The sequence below is a fragment of the Hermetia illucens genome, chromosome 6 (genome assembly GCF_905115235.1).
Source record: "Hermetia illucens chromosome 6, iHerIll2.2.curated.20191125, whole genome shotgun sequence".
NCBI lineage: Eukaryota > Metazoa > Arthropoda > Insecta > Diptera > Stratiomyidae > Hermetia > Hermetia illucens.
Window position 1 is genome coordinate 36,086,086 of NC_051854.1, and position 27,541 is coordinate 36,113,626.

Sequence of the window (27,541 nt, forward strand, 5' to 3'; positions counted from 1 at the left end):
GCCTTTGATTCGATCAAACAAATCAGAAGCGATCAATGTTGACATTTATATCGGCCAATGCTTGCCGAAATTGAAGCAATTCATCGAAAAACATCATGGTCGTGACGAAATAATGTTTTGGCCGGACCTTGCAAGCTGTCATTATGCAAAAAAAACATTGAATTGGCTGACTGAGCAAAATATACCATTTGTGCCGAAAAAGGACAATCCCCCAAACGTACCTCAGACACGTCCAATCGAAAATTTTTGGGCAGTTCTCAAGCGTATGGTCTACGTCGGTGGCTGGGAGGCTCGAAACGAGCAACATTTGATTGGTCGAATCAAGAGAAAGTTGAAGGAAATCGATCCATCGGTCCGCCAAAACCTGATTCGGAACATTCGCTCCACACTACGAAAAATCGAGGACCATGGTCCATTAAGTGTACTGTAAATGTATTTTTCGACGAATCATGAACAGAATAAAGTACGATTAAAAGGATTTTTCAAATCGATTGTTTGTTTTCGAATGACATGCTTTTGAAGTTAGTGCCAAAATACATGATACACCCGTTATCATATAACCAAATCAATTGATGGTATGTAAGGTTTGATTAAGAGTAATTGCGAATCTTATAGTTTTAAAGCCAGTGATGAACCACGAGAATAAAAGTCACTGTCACACAAGAAATCAATTCCCACATTGATTGAATCAGACTTACTCCCGATCCAGAGGAAGTGTTCAAAAATATTACTGAAGAATCATGCATATCAACAGTTTGTAATTCATTGCATACACGAAATCCCAATTAATTGTTCTTTTGACGAATCTTACGGTGAAATATCATCCACATATCTTTCATCCCCAAGCTTTTTTCCTACTCTGCCTAGCAAAGATGCTCCTCACTTTCATCAGCAAAATCAATATCAAACAGTCGCTTCAAGTATGTATTCGAGGTTTTTTGTTTTCTTATGTGCGGTAGGGCTGTACAACTGATCTAATTAAACCCTTTCATTTGATACCCACATGGTCATGACCTAGATTTGATGTGTTTACAAAACACCTTAGGAACGAATATAACACTATAACACATATAAATGTAAATACAAAAACAAGAAAAGATCGTGCAGTAAAATTTTTATATTCTACAAAATAGACAAATTGGTGACTAGAATTACGCGATTACAATCATGTCATAAATAAATATCTTTGGTAATTTCTATTCAAATTGGTAAATTTATCATTCTGGCAATGTTGTTTGAATTCAATCTCAAAATCACAAGTGACAAATATTTGTATTATTCAGTTATTTCAGGTGAAGCTATATAATTTGCGTTCTTGAAGATCACTGAACCATCAAAACTGGTTACATCCTTGATCATGGATTTACAATAAAAGCATACTTTGCTATTCATCAGATGCTGTAGAATACAATTGCTAGAAAAAAGAAAATTCTGATAGCCTATGATATATATATATGGCTTAGAGATTAGCTTACCTGCACGATTGATGTTTACATGGCGAAAATACAACCGACACAGGTTTGGCACAGCAAATCGGACAAAGAGAGTCTTCTGAAGGCAGTGTGATATCTGACAATAATGATTGCTTTAACAGCAACATTTCAACTAATTTTTCAACGTCTTTTATCTCTTTTCCCTGAACATGGTCCGGATCTGTAACGAGATCAAACGCAATGCAATCTGTATATTCTTCCGTACATTTACACTCGTATTCTAAACCCCGAGAGCTTTTTTTTGGGTGTAGATGCTTTTTGGAGTGTGTCGATAAGAAACGTTATCTAACGGTCCTTTTCTTGGTTTTGTATTGAAAATGATGGTTTGAACAAAAAGCATAAATTGGGGGGGGGGGGGGGGGGGAGCACCGCCATGCAAGCACAGCGGTCCTGGTTTATACCGAGTGCAGACTCAACATTCATACCAGTGGATGCGAGGCCTATCTAACACCTCTGCCGCAACTAAGGGGTACGGCACCCGAGTTGTACAGCGTGGGGATGGAACTCCCCAACGGGTTAACTGGAATCAGCCCGAGGCGGACGCTTAAGTGAGATAATTTCTTCTTTCTTCTCACAAAATCACCAGTAGACGAGTAGACGACAATCAACGGCCGACGTTGTGGTGCGATGGTCTCAGGTTTTGCATGAGGATATAGTCGATTTGTGTTTTCCTGTTCCCACTATAAAATGTAGGAAGATAAAACAATCGTTTGATAAACCATCATCTTGGAGACGCTTTTGCGAAGAGACTAACTCTCTTGAGGCAACCTCAAAGCTGAAGCGGATTCTGGTCAAAGAACGTAGCCAGAAACTGGGTTATTTACGTTTACAGAATGGGAAGTACAAAGAAAGCGATGAAGAAACTGCAAATCATTTGCTTGAAGTACACTTCCCAGGCAGCATCCAAAATCTAATCTCGGGGCCAACAGGTGCATACAGCCCTCAACTGAGAGACTGGAATCTGGCATGCAAAGTAGTATCACTGGAGCGAGTGAAATGGGCATTTAACTCGTTCTATAGATACAAGTCTGCAGGTCCGGATGGCATCATCCCTGCGCTAGTAATAGAAGGAATGGATGCCCTGGGTCTACAGATTCGAAATATATATCGTGCATGCCTGGCACACGCTTATATTCCAATTAAATGGCGGGATGTGAAGGTGTTGTTCATTCCCAAACCAGGAAAAGCCACCTACACAGACGCAAAAAGCTTTCGACCGATCAGCCTAACGTCCTTTCTGCTAAAAGGACTAGAAAGACTAGTAGATCGGTTCATAAGGGATACACACATTCCTAAATGGCCACTTCACCATAGGCAACACGCCTACCAGAAAGGCAAATCCACGGAGACAGCACTCCATGAACTTACGGCAAAAATTGAAAAGGCGATGTCCGAAAAAGAATACGCCTTAGGCGCATTCATGGACATCGAAAGTGCCTTCAATTATGCCTCATTCGCGGCAATTTGTGATGCGGCAAGACAGCATGGAATCGAACCGCTGCTAATCAGTTGGATCCTTCACATGCTAGAGTGAAGAAAAATCCACATATCGGTCGGCCAGAAGTCTATCGAAGCAGGAAGTCTGAGGGGCTGCCCACGGGGAGGGGTTCTCTCTCCACTGTTATGGCTCTTGGTGATGGATACCCTGCTGTGGCTCCTGGAGGACCAAAAGTCTTCGCGCAAGCATTTGCGGACGACCTAGCCGTAATAATTACCGGCAAGTTTGCGGACACAGTATGTGACCGCTTGAATGCAACTCTGCATGTAATTCACAGCTGGTGCCTCCGCAATGGACTCACGGTGAACGCTAGGAAGACTGGACTAGTTATGTTCATTAAGAACGTCAGGTGGGGCAGCTATACGCTACCCACCTTAGCAGGGGCGGAAATCCAGCTGGCACAAACAGTCAAGTACTTAGGAGTACATTTCGACTCCAAGTTAACGTGGAAGCATCATATCCAGGAACAATATCAGAAATCCTGCAGATTGCTCTGGTGCTGTAGGAATGCGATAGGTAAGACCAGGGGACTTTAACCTAAACGGATATACTGGATGTATACATCCATAATAAAACCATTTTGATGTATGCATGCATCGTCTGGTGGCCAAGACTGAACTTTGCTAACAGCAGGAAGCTGCTAACGCAGATTCAGTGACTTGGTTGCCTAAGTATTACTGGAGCAATGAGTACTACGCCGACTGCGGCCCTTGAAGCTATCCTAAATTTACCCCCCATTCACTTGGAGGTGAAACGGAAAGCGGCCAATGACGCATATAGGCTCGATACCATTGGGACGTGGAAAGGCGGCCAATCCAACGGGCATGCGTCTATCTGGAAATTTCTTGAAAAACATCCGATAGCCTTGATGCCGACCGATCATATGGTTTCCAGATTTGTCTTTGAAAAGACATACACTGTCGTAATCACCGAAAGAGAAGAATGGTCGACAAGTGGCCATGAGTCTTTTCAGATTACAGACCTAATAATCTTCACCGACGGGTCAGTCACGGAGGATGGATCGGGTGCAGGTGTGTTCTCGGAGAATCCGATTATAGAACTGGCCCGACCCCTCGGAAAAATGACGACCATATTCCAGGCGGAGATATATGCCATTTCATTGGCAGCAGAAGAATGTCTGCGACAAAAATGGAGGGGTCACACCATTCGAATCTGTTCCGACAGTCGGGCGGCATTATCAGCACTAAATGGCAACACCATGTCAAGCCAGTTGGTGTGGAATTGTCATCAGGTGCAGCTAAAACTTGGCCGACTGAACGAAACATTCTTGATGTGGGTGCCGGGGCACTCTAACATCGCCAGAACCAGCTCTTGGAATCCGACCATCTACTGTCAAGTCTACTCTGAAGGGTGAAATTGCAAGGATTCACGCAACCGATTGGAGAAATCTGGACACTTGCCGCCAAGCGAAAATTATTGTGAAGGAGCCCTTGTCCCTTAAGAAATGGGACATGAAAACCCTAGTAGGGCTTTTGACGGGACAATGCCCCTTAAACTACCATATGGAAAAGATTGAGGTAGTGGTTTCGGCTGTGTGCAGCCAATGTGAGGAGGAGGAGGAGAGTGCCCTGCACTTTTTATGCAGCTGCCCGGCATCCCCAGATCTCAGACGAAGACACCTTGGCAAGGTTTTCTTCAATGAAGAATCTGCACACTCTCTGCCTCTTGAGAATGTTCTCAGATTCGCTAAAGCCTACGAACATCGTAGGCGGGAAGCCATTGAATAGGCAACTTACGGGGATGGTACAATGGGCCTAATAATGGCCTGAGTGCTCGGAGCTGCGGCTCCCCCCAGTTAACTAAACTAAATAACTTGATAAACCATGTATTCACAAGTACAATGGCACGACCGTTCGCAAAATCGACTATACGCTCGCCAACCTCATAGCGTGCTTCAAACTATTTTACTCCATGGCACTTATTGCCGTGTGCCTTTTCACTTGCAGAACCATTAAAGTCGCTTTTGTATCGAGAAGTTGCCAGAACGCATCTTTCTCGGCATTGAATCGACCTGTTTGTGAATGCGGTGAAAAAGTGAATCGTACGATCGGCTGATATAATAATGAACCTTTATCACGGAAACTCCCAGAAATGTCAATGCCGACACCATATTGAGTCCAGGACTACCGAAATAGAGAAGTTTATAACCATTTTGAGCGGTTTCGCGTTTTATCTCAAAGTTTTTGGCTCCACACCATCGAAGTTCTTATAGAGAACAATTTCAATACCCTTTTTGCGAGTTTCTTCATCTTGCCAGTGAGGATGCCAATATTTAACGTGCAGACACGTATTTGTTTTACTCAGGATGCAATAACAGGTTCAAAAGCTAACCCCACTCAGTTTACAAAAAAAAAATCCCTGTTTTTGCTCCTTGTGAAGGAAGGAATTTCGACCCTGGTCCGTAGCATTTGTACTTCTTTTACACAATGATTTTTATGAGCCACTAATCCGCAAAGAAGTTTGTCTATATTAATGACGAATACGATACTCGTACATTAAAGTTAACAACGTCCACAGCCCATATTTAACTACTTTATGTTCCATATACTCCCTATAATGTGTTTTTGTTTCCGATCATTTCACTGAGTCTAGTGAATCGTTCTAAAAACATTATAGCCTTGAACTATGAAGTCATAAAATTCTCTAAAATGTCTAGTTCTATAACTGTAAAAAAGGATACTTACAATCTCTTAAAGAAAATTTGATGATTGGTGGATCAGCACGTATTCGTTTGGATGTTGACGGTACAGCAACACGCACATCATTGGTCAAAGGGTCAATATGAGCTCTCATTTTAGGATCAAAGTTACCACGAGGAACTTCTTTTTGTGTTAGAATCGGAGTTTTCACTTCACCCAGAGCAAATTCGATGTTAGCTATTTGAAAACTGGGGTCAGTCAGCAAAGATCTTGTTACTCTAGAAACCTTTAAATTAAAAGGACAATTAAAAAAAAATACGTAAGAAACGAGGATCATTACCTTAACGGGAGTTACTTCGCTTTCCATTTCCGGCTGAAGTAAAGCTAGAAGTATACCTAAGGCAGCCGTAACAATCGCGAAATGGGTTACAGAGCTTAAATCAGGCAAGCACAAATCTATCACATATTGAAAACAACCCGGTGGTACCGTCACACGAGACAAAACCTGACTAACCAGCTGGCAAACTCTGTTAAGAATAAGGTCACTATTTTGTCGACTTGAATCCTGGAAAACATTTGGAGCTACGGAAATGACCATCTCCAGCGAACGCATTAGCGAAACAGTCAATTCGAAACACATTGAACAAATCTTTAGCTGACGCGGTTCAAATATAATGTCTGCTTCTTGTCGATTCGATGTATTTTGGATCTGGAAGTAATGATATTGTGATTGTACATACAATTATATAGAAGTTATGAAAAATTAAATTTGTAGCTTCCTCCAGTTTTGCAGAAACAAGTCTTGCGTTCGTGTTTTTGCTAGTAAGTCGTATAAAGTATAATGGTTCACCCACTGCGACCTTAAAAATAAATTCTTTTGTGGGCCATGTCTGCTAGTTACGTGTGGCGATTCAGCGATTTAAATAATTTCCATAAAACTGTTGAAAGGCACGGGAAAAACACCTGGACATATGAGATCAGTTTTAGCTTTATCTAAATTGGGAATCGCTCCAAGAATCTGAGCTATAATTGACACCCATTGAAGATAATCGATTCTAAAGTATTGTTAAATACATTTTCTAATTTTTCTTCCCCTCTTCCTCTAGCTACGTCACCCCACTTATACCCAAGGGGTTGAAGAAAAAGTGCAGTATACAGTGCCTAAGTAAAGGTGACGTCACGAATTGGTCTGCGTCTTAGAGTATAAATTAAACAAAATCAAACAAAACGGAACCGATAGAATACAATCCTCGTGGTTTGAGAAGAGAGCAGTGTGCATTGAAAACGTTAAAGTTCCATCTCATCCGTCACATTAGCCTGACGAACAAGAAAGAATAATAAGATTTGTATTCCACATAAAGGTAGGGAAAACACTCTACAGAAACTCGGAAGGTAATTCTTTGTAGCTTAATTCAGAAACTTCTGTAAGGCAACCTATAGGAGTTATATAAGTCCCAAGGCAAATATAAGAAGTAACAAGCTCGAAATGATGAGGTCAAACGTACGTGGGGCCTAGCCAAGAACAAAGTCAAGAGGTTAATACATCTCAATCTGGTACCCCAAGAGCACATTTTGAATTGACATGAGAGGGGCTGTGTGCCAAAAGAACCTCCCTTATTTCCGAGCTTGGCTAACACAGGGAGATGCAGCCGGACCTACGTTAAATTTGTCATCTTCTTTACGTTTTTAGATAGCTTCGCCGTCATGGTTGATTTCGGTCATTTGACCATCTCGCAACTGTTCAAGTCATCCCAGTTTCCAGTTCCAAATTCCATCAAAACACTTAGCATTAAAAAAACAAGTTGAAAAACCGGAAGCTGGACGCTTCAAGTATGAAAAGTTTTGTGTATTTCTTTTATAAAGACATTTGAGTGTGCATTTGTCCTATTAGTGCGTAGCATGTAATGTATGCATGTATTATGTTAGAATACCCACTTTCAGGTGATATTGCCATTCAAACTCTTGAATTTGCAAAGAAGAGGCAACTTTGACAACGAAACCCATTTTCACATTAATAGTTCCGTCAACAAATAAAACTGTCGATACCGGATGGCAAAAAATTTGCCAGAGCTCCATGAGGATCTGCTAAATAACCCACGTATTGCTCCGCGAAAAAGACATTTTTCATTGACCCTCATTTTATACAATACTTCAATAGTTGAGGCTATCAAAAAAAAACACTTCGCAATTTGCACGAATTGAAGGAAGAAAAGAAATCAACCTCGTCTTTAAAAAAATTACAGGCCAATTTCTTAAAACGGGTTAAAAATGCATGGAAGGAAATGGTTGTCATATACCGAACATAATTTTTCGAACGTAGTATCCGCAAATCATAGAGATATTAGCTATATAATCGTAGCAATAAATTATTTATAGCCCAAACTAAGATGTTACTGATTATATCAAGAGCACTTGCTCTCCGTGTCGCGACCTGTATTCAGGTAAACAATTTAAACGTTTTTCATAAAGGTATAATTTTGCCAAAAACCATTATATCGAGAAAAAATAATTCGTACTTTTCTATTTAATATTATTTATGCATATGAACTGCATATTTCCTCAAGGTAAACAAAATCTACTTCGCAGAATTTAAACTCATTTTTTAATTTTTTTAATGCCAATGGTGGTCAAAGGGTAGTATAGGTCCCAGGGCGAAACGTGGATTGGTACCCACGATGGAGCATAAAACCTGGGAAATGCCTGCTGAACCAACACCAACAGCTCTACTACCAAACCCTATCTCCACCTCCACATAGTGATCGCTGGGAACTCTTTCTTAACGAAAAGCTGCAGACGGAGAAGGATGAAGGCGTGTCTTCCGCGCCTAAAAACAGGACAAATTGTACCAACTGGTCCTCCAGGTTGGGAGTTGGGTAGGGCTGACAATCCTACATGGAAAACAACTTGTTACGTAGCCACGACAGGAGCCTCGGACTGGACGGATTACACAACGACGAACCCGGCAACGACAAAGGAATAACGATTTGCGCATTTCCTCAAGGAACGTGCGCTCCCTGTACAGAGATGAAGCTGATGAGCAGCTAGCTGATACCCTGTCCCAATATAGGGCTGATGTAACAGCGTTACAGGCGATGCGTTGGACAGGGACCCGTTTCCTGGAAAAGAGCCACTACCCCGTATATTATAGTGGACATCCAGTAAACCATGTGCTCGGAGTAGGTTTCTTAGTCAGCCAAAAAATGAAACCTGCTGCTATCGGCTTTGAAAACATAAGCGAACGGCTATGCACTCTGCGCTTACGAGGCAAGTTTAGAAATATAAGCCTCATTAACGTTCACGCCCCTACAGAGGAGACTGCAGAGTCGGAGAAGGATACCTTCTACGAGGCAGTAGAACGAACCCTCGAAGACTGTTCCAGATCATCATCATCAACGGCGCAACAACCGGTATCCGGTCTAGGCCTGCCTTAATAAGGAACTCCAGACATCCCGGTTTTGCGCCGAGGTCCACCAATTCAATATCCCTAAAAGCTGTCTGGCGTCCTGGCCCACGCCATCGCTCCATCTTAGGCAGGGTCTGCCTCGTCTTCTTTTCCTACCATAGATATTGCCCTTATAGACTTTCCGGGTGGGATCATCTTCATCCATACGGATTAAGTGACCCGCCCACCGTAACCTATTGAGCCGGATTTTATCCACAACCGGACGGTCATGGTATCACTCATAGATTTCGTCATTGTGTAGGCTACGGAATCGTCCATCCTCATGTAGGGGGCCAAAAATTCTTCGGAGGATTCTTCTCTCGAACGCGGCCAAGAGTTCGCAATTTTTCTTGCTAGGAACCCAAGTTTCCAAGGAATACATGAGGACTGGCAAGATCATAGTCTTGTACAGTAAGAGCTTTGACCCTATGGTGAGACGTTTCGAGCGGAACAGTCTTTGTAAGCTGAAATAGACTCTGTTGGCTGACAACAACCGTGCGCGGATTTCATCATCGTAGTTGTTATCGGTTGTGATTTTCGACCCTAGATAGGAGAAATTGTCAACGGTCTCAAAGTTGTATTCTCCTATCCTTATTCTTCTTCGTGTTTGTGTTTGACCAGTGCGGTTTGATGTTGTTGGTTGATTCGTCTTCGGTGCTGACGTTGCCACCATATATTTGGTCTTGCCTTCATTGATATGCAGCCCAAGATCTCGCGCCGCCTGCTCGATCTGGATGAAGGCAGTTTGTACGTCTCGGGTGGTTCTTCCCAGATATGATATCAAAATCATACTTGGGGATTTTCACAGCCAAGTAGGGAAGGAGCCCGTATTCAGGCGATACGCTGGCTCCCATAGCTCCTCCGAAAAATGTTTGGGCCCGTACATGAGGATGGACGATTCCGTAGCCTACATAATGACGAAATCTATGAGCGATACCATGACCGTCCGGTTGTGGATAAAATCCGGCTCAATAGCTTACGGTGGGCGGGTCACTTAATCCGTATGGATGAGGATGATCCCACCCGGAAAGTCTATAAGGGCAATATCTATGGTAGAAAAAGAAGACGAGGCAGGCCCTGCCTAATATGGAGCGATGGCGTAGGCCAGGACGCCAGACAGCTTTTAGGGATATCGAATTGGTGGGCCTCGGCGTAAAACCGAGATGTCTGAAATTCCTTATTAAGGCAGGCCTAGACCGGATAATGATAATGATGCATTTGAGCTGAAGTTGAAATTTAAGAATGAGAATTTGTAAAACTGATACATACCTCTTGTAAGAGTAAAATGAATTCCGAAAAAGCCCAATTTAACTGGGAAAGCACTGAATTCAAAAACAACGTTGAGAATGGTTCATTTTCCAATAGTAACTTCCCTACCACTTGCTGTAAGAATGAAAAATAAAAAATCATAGCAAAATCGATCCAAATATGAAATTTATTTCACTTATTACCTGAAAATGTTTTGATGGGTAAGCTGGCGCTATATGATGTAAAAGTCCCGTATGTGTCTCATTTTTAGCTCTGCTTCTATGTAAGCCTAGTGATAATACTGTATTCCCGCCTTGCCAAACACATGGAGGTCTCGCCTCTTTATATGCAAACCCATCGCCAAGCCAAAATCGCAATAAAAGCCAATTACTTTGACCCCATGCTCGGTTTTCATAGGGGCGTAAAAGTGCCCTTACAAGGGATAGTTGACTGAATTGATATAAAGAAAGTAAAGTTAACAAATCATGTCAACATATTATTTTAAAAGTGAGCACCTAGCGTTTGACGAACGTTCTAACGCTTTAATCCCTGCTTGATGACATGTTAACGAGCCGAGTGCCTGTAGTAGGGAATCCTTACAAGCAGCGAGAATAACCCGAGGATCTGCAGAGTGTAGAGCTAGAAATTCTGCTGCCTCTTGAATCACATGCTGTGAATCTTGAAAAATAGACAAAAACGCATAATGATACTGTCAATAAATATGGAAAACATTAAACTTCTTCTGTATATAAAAATACAAAAATACTACTTGAAGCATTACATTTAACACATTTCGCATCAGCGTATTTTCTAAAGTTTTCCACTGCATGACCAAAAATATGAAACATGTGCCTGTGCCTGGCCAAAGATCGTTAATTTTTTGTAATATAGTCTCTCGGATTTTGTATATTTTGTATGATACTAATATGTTTGTGAATGAATTTGCAACATTTCCTCAATTTACTATAATACTTTAGGTAAAAATAAATCAACTTAAGTCATTTTATGTCGATAAATATTAAATGCTCAGAGAATCATAAAGAATCATGTCCAATGTAAAAAAAAAACAGTTTCTCCACTAAAAATAATCTAAAGACCAAAAAAAGTAATCATTTACCTGACAAATCATTTTGTATAACAAGTTCGTGTCTACTAAAATCAAGCACGGTGTCAAGTAATATTGGTAGAACGTTCAAATAAATTTCAGGCAGAAAAGCAAATAGCACCCCTTGTAAAGATGATCTCTAAAATATTTGTTAAGTTAATCTTAAATAGAAAGGCAGGAATAATCAAATTTCAATTCAATTACCTTAAGTGTTGCTAACACTGTGTCAAGCAACCAAATTAATAAACTTCTTCTATAATCACCAAGTGCTACCGAACGATACCAGGCTTGCTTTCGTCCTAATTCAATTAATCTTTTCTGAAAAATATTTAAAAGATTTTCGCATCTCAATATGACAACAAATATAAAATGCAAGAGAACCTTAAAGACATCACATCGCTGAACAAGTTTAGTATTCAAAGTTCTTAGAGTTTCAAGCGTAGCCCCAGGGACAGCATTCTTCAAATCTTTTTCAACGTTCTGTTGATGCACTGTTGTTTCTGAAAGTATGTCGTTTAAGCTTGCTATCTCATCTCGTATAGCCGCTATCTAACGGATTTAAAGTTATTAGAGTATTAAACATTGCATTCACTTTTACCTTTACAACATATTTGTGACCAACAGAATAGTAATAAATTATAGCCAAATCCAATAGCTCACTTAGCGATCGTCCAGAATTCGAGTTCCCCGGAGTGATTGGCAGAGTTCGCGTTTCTTGTCGTCTTTCCATTCCAAATCTAAATAAGTAATTTTTATTATGTTGTTTTTAACAGTGCAATTATATATCAAGTTCTTGGCAAATCGCAATTTATTTAGTTAGTTATTTTCAACAAGCTTTATAAAAACCAGAAATAACTTGATAGATAAATGCACATATATATTCCGCAGGCTGGATGAAAAATATTACCCGTGAGCTCGGCCCGCTATTGAAAATGTATTCAAATTTCCCGATATGAGAAACATCGCAGAATCTTTTTAAAATTTTATGAAAAATTCGTTCATATTGCAATGGCAAAAACTTACAAACATCACTATTGTCCGCTCGAATCAGATCTGTAGTTTCAATATTATACAGCGCGTCATGATCCTCACCAAGTTGTGCAACAATTTCTGTGCGGTAGATTTTTCGAAGATGCGATAAAACACCACCAATTCTATCAAAATGATAATATCTAAACGATCCGTCTACGAAATATACTGGATCAACTGCGGCTATTTCTTCAGAAATCTCTTTTTCAAATAGACTTTTCGCAATGTCTACTAGAATGCAGAGGAATGATAAAGCCACGGGACTTTCTGTAGGAGGTGTGAAATTTCCTTGTAGTAAGAAAAACGCCTGGAAATTAAAGGAAACAAGGAATTTAATCGAATCTTTCTGCTATTGATTTGAACACATTTAACTCAAAGAGAGAAGACAATTATTTTCCCATTCGATTAAGATTTTTTTTATTAAGCGAATTGGAAACCAGCTACTGTTATTTCGTTTTTTAGACCAAAAAAAGATGTTTTGTTTTCTATTTCCTTCAAATTTTAACTGTGGACTCACCCTATGTTCTAAACTATTTTCCATCACGTACTTTCTTAGTCGCGAAAGGAATATTTTTCGACTGGATCCTTCATTTGTGCTTCCGTCATCGTTATTAAGAATAACCGAAAGTAAATTTTTCTGTAAATTGTACAACATCTTCACAGACGTATTCAGTTTATCACATGCAGCTGAATATTTCTCCTTTGATCCTCCGACACCTAGAAATAATACGAAAAGTATTCTAGATAGCTATTCATAGAAGCTATTACAGCTAACACATGCATTGACGCAGAGCAGAGCATATAAAAATAGAAAATTAGAATACTTCGCTAAAACCGTATATAATTTTTACCACTCCTAATCTTTTTGCTGTGCGCCTATCTTCGGTATTGACACCAGAGGACTATACATAGGAGGAGTAACTTCACGGAGTTCCTTTATCCCCCTTTCTGGTAGGGACGAGGTAGATAAGTGGTACTGATGTGTTAGTGTGTCGATGTGGCCTGGGTGATTTTCTTGTGTGGGTTTCTTCATCTTATCCCAGCAAGAAACGGATATATCCGAAAGATTGATCTTGCATACATCTACTTATTTCCTCCTCATTTCAAACATGGATCTATTGCCGAGTATGTTGCGCGTGTTTGTTAGCACCAAGCTTCTCATAGAGGAATTTTGAAGCATCAGTCGCTCACTGATTCCACTACCATTACTCTAATTAAGGAACTAGCGAAAAAGTTCACAAGATTGTTTCCAGTAAGTACATCAGAACACTAACATCCTATCTGATATACATCAGTTGATTGCACCCTAACAGTCATTCAGAATACTAAACATGCCTTCCGATTCTCAGCTCTATTTATGTCTTTTGATAACTGCTTCATAGAAGATCAGACATCAACACAATGTCATCCTTCATATCTTTTTCCGCCATTTCACTTTCAGTCAGACTACACTTCCGCTTTCATTATCATCATATTCAATGATGTGCTAATGATAAACCTACAAGAGCCAATAAATGGAAACGTCCATGAAGCAACGGAGATTCAACCCCGGCACGAGGTAACCCAGACAATACAGATCTCGGTGACGGAAGCGAAAGAGTATTGGGGTGGACTTTGGGGGTTACCTGCCCAGCATGCTGAGCATGCTGAGTGGATCACCGCCGAAGGCACCCGCCATGCCAATACACCTGGCATGAATTTCGCGGATGTTACCGAAGAGGAAGTTCGACGAGCCATAAACATCTCGAAGAACTGGAGGGGCCCAGGTCTGGATCGGGTGCAGAATTTCTGGTATAAGAAATTTACCAGCGTACACAGTCGGTTGGCACGCAGTATAAATGAGGTTATGAGTCGGCCGGAGGAATTTCCACCTTTCCTCACTGCGGGGATTACCTACCTTATCCCTAAGAAGGACACGGTGCAGTACCCGACAGACACAAGACCGATCACTTGCTTACCAACCCTCTACAAATTCATCACGTCCATTATTAGTGGAAGGATCAATGCGCACCTCGAGACTAACAACATTCTGTCCGAGGAGCAGAAGGGCTGCCGAGTTGGGTCAAGGGGTTGCAAAGAGCAACTCAGGACAAGCAACTAGAGGTCAAAGAAACCTCTTCAGTTGCTATATCGATTATGACAAGGCTTTTGATAGCGTTCCGCATACCTGGCTAATCGACATCCTACATCTGTATCGCATTGATCCGAAACTAATAAAGTTTTTGGCGACAGTCATGGAAGGGTGGCATACCACCTTATCGGTGCGTACATCTGAGGGTACTAATACCTCAGAGCCAAGGAACCCATGCTCGAGTTGGTGATCTGAAGGAAGCTCTGCTGTCCGAATTCCTGCGATGTGTAAAGCTGGTGCTGAAATCGCATCTCTCGGGGAAGAATAAAATAAGCGCGTTGAATGTATTTGCTATGCCTTCACTGGCTTATGCATTCGGAATATTGCCGTGGACGAAGACCGACCTGGAAAACGTCCAGCGGCGGATACGGCCAACTATGTCCAAATTCCGAATGCATCACCCAAAGTCTGCCGTGAAGCGGATGAACCTGCCTCGTGACATCGGAGGTAGAGGCGTGGTTGACGTGGCGGCACAACATCATCGCCAAGTCGACTCGCTGCGCGCTTATTTTTACAGCAAAGAGCAGACGAGTCCCTTGCATGCGACTGTCTGTAAGGCAGACTGTGGACTGACTCCACTTAACTTGAAGGATCGATCCTTCAATCCTCTGAGTGGGGTGAAGTCGGACCAAGAGCGGATCGATGAATGGAAGTCGAAGGCAATGCACGGTAAACACGTGAATTGTCTTTGGCAGCCATTTGTCGATTTGCATCTGTCGAACAGATGGCTGTGCGCTGAGGAGCTCTTTGCTGAGACGGAGGGGTTCATGTGTGCCATTCAGGATGGCGTGGTCGCCACCCGAGCTTATAAAAAGCTCATCATGAAAGAACGGGTGGAGAACGACCAGTGCAGAATGTGTGGTTCGGCGTTAGAGACGTTGGACCATCTCATTTCTGGCTGTACTGTTATGGGACCGGTGCAATACATCACCAGGCATAATGCTGTATGTAAGGTTATCCATCAAAACCTTGCATATAAGCATGGGCTGATCACGGGAACATGTCCGGTTACCGATATGAGCCGCAAGCAGTACTTGATAGTTCTGCTTACAGCATGTATTGGGACCGGCAAGTTCTGACTGATCGCCATACCGCACACAATAAGCCTGACGTACTGTTAGTTGACAAGACGGGTCGCTCCGCGTATATTATTGATGTTGCTATCACCCATAATAGCAACATTGAACGGAAATACGTGGAGAAGAAGGTGAACTATGAGCCATTGGCTCGGGAAATCAAAGAAATTTGGCGTCTCGAGCGGGTGGTTGTATGATAGTTCCCATAATATTGTCAGCTACAGGTATTGTACCTAAATCCCTGACGGCTTCCCTTGATGTCCTGGGACTTTCGCACAGTCTGGTTCAAACCATGCAGAAGTACACCATTCTGCATACGTGCTCGATGTTGCGGGGAGTACTCGACGGATTCTCCCACTGACCTACCACCGGCCACCACCACCAGTGCCCCTTTTAGTTTTTAAGTAGGTAGGATCGTCCGAGCCTAAATGCTTGGCACTTAGTGCTAGTATTAGGTAAAATCCGGCATCTGCCGAGATTGTGATAACTCGGAAATAATAATCGTTGGCGCAACAATCCATGTAGGATCAGGGCCTTGAAGTGTGTTAGAGCACTTCATTCAAGACCGTAACGGTACACTACAGTACACTGTAGGAGGCAATGTGGTCAGCATTGCGCTCGCCGGAGATTATTACCCTGATTTGACTCAGGTACTCATTCACAGCTGAATCGACTGGTGTCCGACGTTAAATCACGATACAAATTCCACTGCCACCAGTGACAGCCTTGCGCTCTAACCACTCAGCTATCCGGACATAATACCAACTAAACTTCTACAATACCAACTAAAATATGAATCAAATTAGAAAATTCAAGTGATCGAAAAAGTGTGTTTTCATTTTACTTCTTTGCGCAAACAATAAAATAACCTCGTATAAATAATATTAGCAAGGCCTGAGTTTATCTCAGGTTGAATCCAATAAACATATGTGACACAAGCATCTACTAAAAACAAGGTACCTCTAAAAGCTGTTGCATTACCTCAAACCAGATCTAAATTGGCACCGAAATGCAAAGCCTCGAGACCTCGGTAACTGAAAACGAGATAGCTTCGAAGTGGATATCAGGACATAAAGATATGTATGACAATGGAAAAGTGGATGCACTCGCAGAGAAAGGGGGTCTTATCTCCATTTATAGTAAAAGAATTGGAAAGGAACTAGCAAATACAGCAAATTAGTCTATCGAAAATTATCGATTGAAAACAAGCACAACAAATTCATGTAAATTCAGGGGAATTAAGACGCCGCAAACTCTGGAACTGAATAAATTCGAAATGAGAACGCTGATAGGTTTAATAACCGGTCACTATCCTCTACGGAAGCATCACCACACGATTAGTTCCTATACTGAAGACTCAACATACACTCTCTCCAAGATGACCTCGTTCATTATACTTCATTGCTGCTACAATGACGAAGGACTACTTGACGAATAAAAAACTATGAAAACTATGAATATCTCCTGAGCCTAGTGAATGGGAAAGGATGATTCACTTAAACGAACTTTTGCAGACTACAAAATGAAGTCCAACCCCGATCCATGGGAAATTAATGAAACAGTCTATCGTTCGTATCATACCAACTCCTATAATGAATTAATATCAACTTGTTGCAATCCTTTAAGACAAAATCACCAATTTTCTATCGAGCTGAGGAGTGAATCTTAGGGAGTGCATCATTGCCAAATTTCCCCCCTACAGATCCGGAAGAATTTTATGGAATATGACCAAAATTTAAAGTTTTTGTAGAACGCACGGGGGGCTGATTCTAATTTTATTTTTCCAAGGACAATCCAGTTATTTTTCAAAATTTCCGCACTGTTCATACACTGACTTTCTTATTGTTTAATTTATCTATTATACAGGATGCGGCAGCATAACTTCCTTTTTTCAAAACTCAATAAAAACTATTGTATGCATCGGAAAATATTTATTTATTTTTTATAATGTACGTACATGTCTAAAGTTTTTATTTACATTGTTTTGAAGATCAAATCTGTTAGGTGACGTCCCCCATTCTCCATACATTGCGTAAACCGATTTCTGGCGTTTGTCATGACTCTTGTTAGCATAGCAGGTTGACGATTTCTTCTTGGATGTTGGTCTTCAAATCTTGTAGGCTTCTTGGACGGGTCACATAAACACGGGATTTCAAAAAACTCCATAGAAAGAAATCATAAGGGGACAGATCGGGAGAGCGTGCCGGCCATTTAAAATCGCCTCTAATTGAGATAAGGCGCTCTGGAAAGTGTTCCCTCAAAACAGCCGTCGATGCTCTTGAAGTGTGTGCTGTTGCACCGTCTTGTTGGAACCAAGTGTCCCCCAAATCCAAATTTTCTAGCCGTGGGAAAAAAAGATCTGTAGCATGTTTACATACCGGTCCGAATTCACTGTCACTGTAACCTCATTTTCCTCAAAAAACCAGGGACCAATAATTCCAGCTGAGGAAATTGCACACCACACTGTGACTTTGGGTGAATGCAAAGGCTTTTGATGCAATTCTCGAGGGTTGGTGTCAGCCCAGTAGCGCATGTTTTGTTTGTTAACCGACCCACACAAACGAAAATGGGCTTCATCGCTAAAGTTCACACGCGTTCATCCGAGAATTGAAGTCACGTTCTGAAAGTTCTTGCACTATCGCCATCTTATAGGGATGAAAATGAAGATCATCACGAAGAATTCTTCTCACAGAACGATCGGATAGTCCAAGGGCAGATGCGTGTTTGCGCGCAGAACGCCGTGGCGATCGCAACATTGACGCTCTCACTGCTTCAATGTTCTCAGGTGATCTAACAGGCCGAGGGACTCCAGTTCTTCATTTTGTCGAACGTGCAGTTTGTCTGAATGTAGTGACCCATGTAACAATTGATTTGTGGTCTGGGACGGGAGCCAACGGGGCTAAATTAAAGCGATTCCGAAATGCACGCTGTGTTGCAATAACCGAACATCCGCTTGAAAAGTAAACCTCAACGGCAAAGACACGCGCCTCACTATTCCAACGCATGATGGCGACTGAACCGTGTCGGGACAAAACTTTACAGTATCCCCTCTTGAACGAGACCACTAGCGCTCCGCTATGACATCAACTAACTGAGTGGCGCGCATTTTAAAAAAGGAAGTTATGCTGCCGCACGCTATATTTGTTTCAGAGCTTCGTCCAAACAGTTATCAATGAGCACATTAAATTTTCGACGCACACCTTCTGATTGACGCAAAAACACATTTTAGTTTGAAAACAACACTTCAACAAGTGAAGCAATTTCTAATAACTTAAAAAATATATTTGCTACAAAAGGGAGCAAATGACGTTCTACTTATTTGTTGGTTGACTTTACTTAAAAATTGCAAACAGTTCCCATTATATACTTCACAATGTACATACCTTTTACCCAAACTGAATCATCTGGCAAAAGACTGATCATCTGAGTATATTCAGGGGGCTTCAGGTACAAGAGCATTGGTAAACTGAAATGCAATGCGATATTAAAACATGTTTCCTCTATAAAACAATTTCCATAAAACAAACCAATTATCTTTGAAAAATTTGTTGTCTATGTAAAATTTTCTTGTTTGCGGATGATTGCAAAGGCAAGTTAGAACAACAATTACTCTTCTTTGTTGTTCATATTCGAGATCTTTCGAAGTTTGTCTAAACATATTTTGCAGCATATTGAGGAACGTCTTTAAAATAAATTTCATTTCACTGTCATCTAAATGGACCCACAATAAAGTTAAAAGTGTTCCCAAAGTGCTTTCTGGGCTCCCTGGGAGGATTACTGCATCTTTGTCTGCTTCACTTCTGCAATGCAAGATTTAAACTTAAGCATATCATTCACAAATCACCATGCACTCACCTTAAAACACACAAGTTCTTCACATAGTGAAAGAACTTGTCTGCTATTACATATGGACTCAGCAAATGATCCGATAACTTCTCAATCAAAGCAGCCGCAATTAGTGCGTACATTGATTTTTTCGCTCCTTTATTCTCTTTTTTATCTTGACGGGTCTTTTGACGTGACATTATACCCGAAAGATTAACTAAATATCCCATTAACAATTCCGTGGTGTCCAACTGTGTTTCAGGCTTCATTTGCAATGGTTGGTATCCGCTAATGGGGTACTGGAAAGGTACATTTCCGAAATTTGCGACTAATGATTCGTTATAAGCGAGCGAAATGGCTGGATATAAAACAAGGCCAGGCCCTCTTTCAAAACCGCTAAAGGCTACGCCCATTGAAACGCCGTTCTTGTAAAACTCAATTTTACTCTGCTCCATATCAATGCAAACACCAATGATATCTCCACTCTGCCAACTCTCTCCATATCTTTAGCAAATGTCAAATGTTAAAAAATATTCTGCAATTGTTTGTATTACTCACTTAGTCGTGTATACATGCCATATTTGTTGTTTGCTGCCATCATAGCCATAACTGTTTTTTGTATCTCCTACACCAGTATCAGTACTAAACTCGCACTTGTTAGAACACCACCCAATTTGCATGACACCTTTACTACGTAATTGCACCTGAAATTAAAAAAAAAACATATTGCACTGAAAATAAAACAATGAAAGACGTTTCCTTCGCTAGTACGGTTATTCAGCAAATGCCGATATTTCGGAAATAACTGGTTCAATTCCTAAGTGCAAGGCGTCCCTCTGGTTTGAATATTTTATAGTTTTAATCCTTCATAGCAGTAATTTCTCACCCGAAACGCTTTTTTTAATTTTTAATAATTTTTTCAACACTTATGCTCCTGTTGGAGGGACCGACTACGACCATTGGTTGTCAAACACGATTTGGGTGAACATTATGAGCCTAAATGGAGTGAAATGTTGGGACTATGGAGAGTACCTTTTTTCTTGTTACAGTACTGTGGTTCTGTGTTTTGATAACCCTAGCGCGGCTGATACCGACGGCTGAGGAACATCGCATTTGTGCGGAGAGGAAAATAATGCTATATAAAATGACATTGTGATCGTGATGGATGATCTTAATAACAAGAGTCCGTGATGAGGATACATTGGTTTGGTGAAATATCTGTGAATTTCTGTAACTTTCACCGCCTAATTCTTAGTGGCGGCACGGTTCTACAGAAGTGGATTTCGGATCTGATTTGATCGACCACATAGCGATCAAGAATAAGGTTAATGGTTATCTTCTGAATAAGTGCAACAAAGTGAATGCTAACATCAATTTTAAAAGAGACCATTATCTGATGGCTACCTACCTATGCTCACATTTCACGATTATGTCTACCCACAGACACAGGGCGTCGACCCTGATTGTCCAGAACTGGCAAACACTCCTTGCTGTACAGACGACACAAAGTGTGAACAAACACAATAGCCAAGGGGCAATGAGAACATTTCCAACCCCCCTTCCGGCATTAACTCCTCTCCATGTTTACATACAGAGGGAGGCAAAAAGTATCAGTGAAGCGGAGTGCTACCTAAATTGAAAGAAGTTTGGCATTCCTTATAGGCGATCTTCCGAATTACTTACGAATAACTAAATATAATAATAATGAATGATGAAATAACAAGGAAAATTGGGAGAGGGCGCCAGTAACTTGGTACACTTACGAATTACTCACAGTAAAGGGAGCGGGCGCCGGGGTCATTGGTCCAAGAAAAACGTACTTTGAGCCAATGGGTGAACACACTACTTTATTTCAGGTGGAATTATACGCCGTAGACAGATATGACTTCTTCAACCTCCAAACAAATGATGGAGAACAGAATTTTGCTATTTTGACAAACAGCTAAGCTATTAAGGCATAGGTGCTTGACATAATAGACTGAAAATGCTCGGCTTGCACAATAAGGTCTGAATACTCTGGATAAAGAACATATGGGGTTAAAAGACAATGATATAACAGACGAATTAGCCCCGAAAGGTACAGAGATGCCCCTATACGGACCAGAACCCTGCTGTGTAACTGGAAACGAGCTAATGGCAATGACTCTAAAGAATGAGAAGGACGGCTGAAGGAGCTATTCTGGACGAACATACTCGGAATGGAAAAGTGCTGGGTGTTCTTGGGGGGGAGGCTAAACCCACCAAATGCTTGAAGGATTGTTTAAACGTCACGAACCAAATTCTTAGGATCACAGCAGGAATAATCACTGGCTATTTCAGGCTAAATTATCCCTGGGAAACCTAGGGATATTTGCGGGCACTGTCTGTGGATTCTGTAAGGACAATGACGAAATCTCCACATATGTTTTGGGACAGTGTCTGTCACTTGTGCAAAGTAGATTAAGGCATTTGGGAAAGTATTTAATTGCAGATGCCAGGCTGAAACGCCTGGAAGTAGGGAACATATTAAAATTTCTGTCGCCTATGGGCTTCATCGACATGCTATAGTTGATATTGGGCGCACGACTCAATTCGGAGCTTTTTTTACTAGAAAAACGCATTTATTTGAAAGATAACATAAACTAATATATTATTCGAAGTACTGTCCATCGTTGGCCACTACTTCCTCCCTTCTTTCTGGCATTTTATGAATTCCGTCGCGCTTTCATCGTTAGAAGCGAAGAATGACTCGAAGTAATGTTTGTTATCATCATCATCATCAACAGCGCAACAACCGGTATCCGGTCTAGGCCTGCCTTAATAAGGAACTCCAGACATCCCGGTTTTGCGCCGAGGTCCACCAATTCGATATCGCTAAAAGCTGTCTGGCGTCCTGGCCCACGCCATCGCTCCATCTTAGGCAGGGTCTGCCTCGTCTTCTTTTTCTACCATAGATATTGCCCTTATAGACTTTCCGGGTGGGATCATCCTCATCCATACGGATTAAGTGACCCGCCCACCGTAACCTATTGAGCCGGATTTTATCCACAACCGGACGGTCATGGTATCGCTCATAGATTTCGTTATTGTGTAGACTACGGAATCGTCCATCCTCATGTAGGGGGCCAAAAATTCTTCGAAGGATTCTTCTCTCGAACGCGGCCAAGAGTTCGCAATTTTTCTTGCTAAGAACCCAAGTTTCCGAGGAATACATGAGGACTGGCAAGATCATAGTCTTGTACAGTAAGAGCTTTGACCCTATGGTGAGACGTTTCGAGCGGAACAGTCTTTGTAAGCTGAAATAGGCTCTGTTGGCTGACAACAACCGTGCGCGGATTTCATCATCGTAGTTGTTATCGGTTGTGATTTTTGACCCTAGATAGGAGAAATTATCCACGGTCTCAAAGTTGTATTCTCCTATCCTTATTCTTCTTCGTGTTTGTGTTTGACCAGTGCGGTTTGATGTTGTTGGTTGATTCGTCTTCGGTGTTGACGTTGCCACCATATATTTTGTCTTGCCTTCATTGATGTGCAGCCCAAGATCTCGCGCCGCCTGCTCGATCTGGATGAAGGCAGTTTGTACATCTCGGGTCGTTCTTCCCATGATGTCGATATCGTCAGCATAGGCCAGTAGTTGGGTGGACTTGAAGAGGATCGTACCTCTTACATTTACCTCGGCATGACGGATCACTTTCTCGAGGGCCAGGTTAAAGAGGACGCATGATAGCGCATCCCCTTGTCGTAGACCGTTGTTGATGTCGAATGGTCTTGAGAGTGATCCTGCTGCTTTTATCTGGCCTCGCACATTGGTCAGGGTCAGCCTAGTCAGTCTTATTAATTTCGTCGGGATACCGAATTCTCTCATGGCCGTGTACAGTTTTACCCTGGCTATGCTATCATAGGCGGTTTTAAAGTCGATGAATAGATGGTGCAACTGTTGTCCATATTCCAACAGTTTTTCCATCGCTTGCCGCAGAGAGAAAATCTGATCTGTTGCTGATTTGCCTGGAGTGAAGCCTCTTTGGTATGGGCCAATGATGTTCTGGGCGTATGGGGCTATCCGGCCTAGTAAGATAGTGGAGAATATCTTATAGATGGTACTCAGCAACGTGATACCTCTATAATTGCTGCACTGTGTGATATCTCCCTTTTTATGTATGAGACAGATAATGCCTCGTTGCCAATCGTTAGGCATTGATTCGCTGTCCCATACCTTGAGCACAAGTTGATGAACCACTTGGTGTAACTGGTCGCCTCCATATTTAACCAATTCGGCTGTAATTCCATCGGCTCCTGGCGACTTATGATTTTTTAGCCGATGAATTGCACGGACTGTTTCTCCTAAACTTGGTGGTAGCAGTATTTGTCCGTCGTCTTCAGTTGGCGGGACCTCCAACTCGCCGATGTTCTGGTTGTTCAGTAGCACATCAAAGTACTCAACCCATCGCTCTAATATGCCCATTCTGTCGGAAATCAGATTTCCCTCTTTGTCTCGGCAGGATGAGCATCGAGGTGTATAAGGCTTCATCCTGTTGACTTGTTGGTAAAACTTCCGCGCCTGGTGCGGTTGCTCCCTGTACTTTTCTAGTTCATAGACTTGTTGGTTCTCCCAGGCTTCCTTTTTCCGTCTGTGAAGTCCTTCTCCACTCGTCGGAGTTCGTGAGAATGCAACATTACTCGGTATGCGGCATTCTTCCGTTTCGTTGCTAGCTTACATTCATCGTCAAACCAGCCGTTCCGACTCCTTTTGCGGCTGGGGCCAAGTATGTTTGTGGCCGTATCCATGATAACGTTCTTCAGGTGGTTGTGAAGATCATTAGTTGATGCTTCATCTCCAGGTCCTCTATTGACTGTGGTTATTGCGGCATCCATTTCCCTCTTATAGGTGTCGCGGAGGGTTGTGTTGTGGATGGCTTCAGTGTTCACTCTCACCTGATTGTCAGAGGGGATTCTAGGTGGTATTGTTATTCGAGCTCGGAGCACCATGCCAACGAGATAGTGATCCGAGTCTATATTGGCCCCCCTATATGTTCTGACATTCATCAAGGCTGAGAGGTGGCGTTTGTTACCCTGCTCTAAAGTGAAATGCATTCCAGTCTAAGTGTTGTGCATAGATCGAAACAAATGGTAGCAGGAATTAACGAGGTCTAAACTGTAATGCGGGTGAGTCAGAACTTCTTGTCTGCTAATTTCTTTACACGGATCAATTGTTACCTGTGGAAGTCTCCCATGATGGTGTGACCAAATTTTTGAAGCTCATAGTAAATCACCGTCCAAACAACAATTCGAACATAAACAGTCGTTCGGTATCTCGCGGATTCAGTTCATATCGGACCCAATTTCCTTTGCTTTTTGATGTATCCCATGGTTTTCAGTCGGTTCGAAATACGTCGTTGAGTAATTTCCAAAGTTTTTGCAAGCTTTTTTGTGTTTGTCATGAATCTTGGTCGAGTAATGTTTCTAATTCTTGTCTTCAACACTAAAATTACCACTTTTAAATTAGCGAAATCATTCTCTGCGAGATTAATTCGATGGTGCGAATTAACCACAAATTTCCACTAGCATTCGATACACTTCAGCTGCACTTTTCTTCCAATTGAAACAGGAAAACGTCCTGCAAATGGTGCTTATTTGGAACGAGACTTAACATTTTCAACGCAATAAAAAATAAACCTGTTGTGCCAAACTCGAAAGGTTTCAGTATCTGCCTGTGGTTTAGTGCTTATGATGTGTACAGATAAACTTCTCCAATACATTTGAAAGTCCGGTATCATTGAGGTGGAATACTACCTATTAGATGTACTGTAGTTGTAACAATAACTGCTACCTTGGGCGTTTTGCTGGTTTCTTAACTATTTTCTTTTATCCCGAATCAAAGGGAGAACACGAATACATAAAGTCAACGAAATAAAAAGAGGAATCGAATCGCCCCAATTAGTAGTGGTTGTAGCTTGTTGAAGAGATGAAAACATCCGCAAATTCACTGCGAGCCGTGAGCACATTGTGTCTCACAATCGTGAAAATTGTTACAACCAGTTTGCGGCTTTTGTAAGCATTTGATAGGATTAGTGCTTCTTGTTAGGTCTTAATTTTGAAATTTTTCAACCTCAAAAAAAAGATAGACAAACTCTGCTTTCTACTTTGGAAATCACTATCCGCGTAAGACGCTGCAATGGTCGAAGATTTGTCTCGTTCCAAATAAACTAAATATACTCCCACCTTAAAACTACATCCGCTCAAAGATTTATTACTTCACTCACTCAGAATGAATTTTTTTTTATCAAATGCCTGATCTGGATGTAGTCATGAGGGCTTCAAATCCCCATCTAACATATCAAGCCGCCGTTGTTTCGCCTGGCCTTTTGGTCGCTTACCATTCGCGAGTGAATTCTCGTTAGGGCGAATTACATGATCATACCATTGACGACGCCCCTCTCGCAATTTTTACACGATCGGTTCAATCCCATATAGATCGCAGATATCCTCATTTCGGATGTGATCAAGGCGTGGCACAGCACTACAACACGCCTTTCATATTCCTTTATAGTCGGCCAACATTCAGAACCATGAAAGGCGACAGGACAGACGACATACTTTCAATTTGAGACGTTCGTTGATGCGTCGCCTACCCAGTGCTGATAGTGCTTGTTTCAGGGGAACGGTGTTGCATGAGGCGAACTTTCCATTTTTGGACAAGTTCCTCGATATCATTCCGCTTCCTTGATGAACAACGACAAAGATTCGAAGCGGTTTTAGTACACCCGCCATTCGTTGAACTTTACTTTTCGTATCGTGGTATTGCAATTTAACCCGGAAAGGAGATTTTATCATAAGTAGAATCATTCCACAAATTTAGTGGAGCCCACATAATATCCACTACGGGTTCGGATTTTCTATATCGTTTGAGCGTTTGGAAAAGGCATAAATATATGGTCATCAAGAATGCCACTCCCCCCTCCCCTCTCTTGCGAACATTAATTTATAATATATCTCACCGCTATAAAATGAGACAACTTGTTACAGCAGAGCTTATAAAAATAAGCAACCTATACTACGGACTATACTGACTCACCTCATACATCCACTTGCCATTGTAAACAGCTACATTTGCTTTAATAGTACAAAAAGTCGCATGTGACTGTACACAAAGTTTATCTTTTGATATCTTGATAGTAATGTCCCTATCAACGTCGAGCAAGACCCTCTCAGGTCCAACCCTATGTTCCTGCCTTTGATCTGGTCTTCCATCATTGACGCCATTTATTTTGTCCTCTAACCAAATGTTCATTCTTCCTATGGACCTACGGTAATTAATGCTAACATTTCTTTCAAATAAGTGAATTTTTCATTATAGTTACTCTATCAGGTAGTCCTCAGCACTCTCTGTTTCACGCATATTTTCAATTATTGGCTCACGAAAGACTTTCGTAAAAATTTTCGCTGCATCCATCTTTGCACTCATTTTGCTAAATCTCATTGATCTTTTAACTTTTTCACAGCAATTTCCCCCCAAATATTTAATACCCTTCTATTCAAGATATTGTTAGTCTGATAATTTGGATAATTTCAACAAACATATTCGCGTCCAGAACGCCTTTTTATTTACGTTTTCTTCTTCTTTATCCAACCAAATTAGGTCTGTCCTAAGTTCTATTTTGCTTTGAACTGTGCTACCAAGGCCGCGTAGTATTAAGCGGTCGCTACCACCGCACTTAGCTCGTCACCGCCCATCGCTGCTGGTGGGTCGTCGTGGTCATTTCTGTCCTTTTGACAATTCTCTTGATAGTGAAATATTGAAAATGTTGAATGAAAATTCAGCTCTATATGGTCCTCAAAAAGTTGACATCGTAGAAGCGATTGTAATTTCAGAGAATCCCAATTTCAAATTTCCTGTTGCAATTATTTGAGTTCGCTAGAAATATTTTAATATGTCATGTCACTGCGGTTGTGGTCTTTGCAGGCGCCTAATGAAACTCAACTCAAGTTAACTGAAACTAAAAGAAATATGAAACTTGGATAGTTCTTTTATTTTCATCATCATCAACGGCGCAACAA

General features: G+C 41.5%; 1 protein-coding gene across 3 annotated transcripts; it reads right to left on the reverse strand.

Moving 5' to 3' along the window:
• Window positions 1–1,099: 1,099 nt before the first annotated feature.
• LOC119659736 (E3 ubiquitin-protein ligase RNF123) lies at window positions 1,100–27,140 on the reverse strand. 3 transcript variants are annotated; one of them, XM_038067997.1, is made up of 20 exons: window positions 26,845–27,140; window positions 26,559–26,787; window positions 20,066–20,211; window positions 19,538–20,011; window positions 19,210–19,482; window positions 19,066–19,148; window positions 12,993–13,192; window positions 12,470–12,782; window positions 12,354–12,417; window positions 12,045–12,183; window positions 11,828–11,995; window positions 11,651–11,764; window positions 11,459–11,585; window positions 10,857–11,019; window positions 10,545–10,791; window positions 10,363–10,476; window positions 5,992–6,360; window positions 5,697–5,937; window positions 1,476–1,653; window positions 1,100–1,414 (listed from the first exon to the last, which is right to left on the reverse strand). In XM_038067997.1, exons 1-20 carry the CDS (start codon window positions 26,961–26,963, stop codon window positions 1,276–1,278), a joined length of 3,900 nt encoding a protein of 1,299 aa, XP_037923925.1. In that variant the 5' UTR covers window positions 26,964–27,140; the 3' UTR covers window positions 1,100–1,275. The 3 variants fall into 3 exon arrangements, with proteins under 3 accessions (XP_037923925.1, XP_037923924.1, XP_037923923.1); XM_038067996.1 differs by having other exon boundaries at window positions 5,697–6,360; window positions 12,354–12,369; XM_038067995.1 differs by having other exon boundaries at window positions 5,697–6,360.
• Window positions 27,141–27,541: the final 401 nt, after the last annotated feature.

Coding starts and splice junctions, on each gene's coding strand:
- LOC119659736 (XM_038067995.1), bottom strand. CDS start 26,963: ATGAGATTTAGCAAAATGAGTGCAAAGATGGATGCAGCGAAAATTTTT. Junction 12,184..12,353: donor ATAGCGGGCCGAGCTCACGG/GTAATATTTTTC, acceptor TTACTTATTTAG/ATTTGGAATGGAAAGACGAC. Junction 1,415..1,475: donor TGTAAACATCAATCGTGCAG/GTAAGCTAATCT, acceptor TCTTTTTTCTAG/CAATTGTATTCTACAGCATC.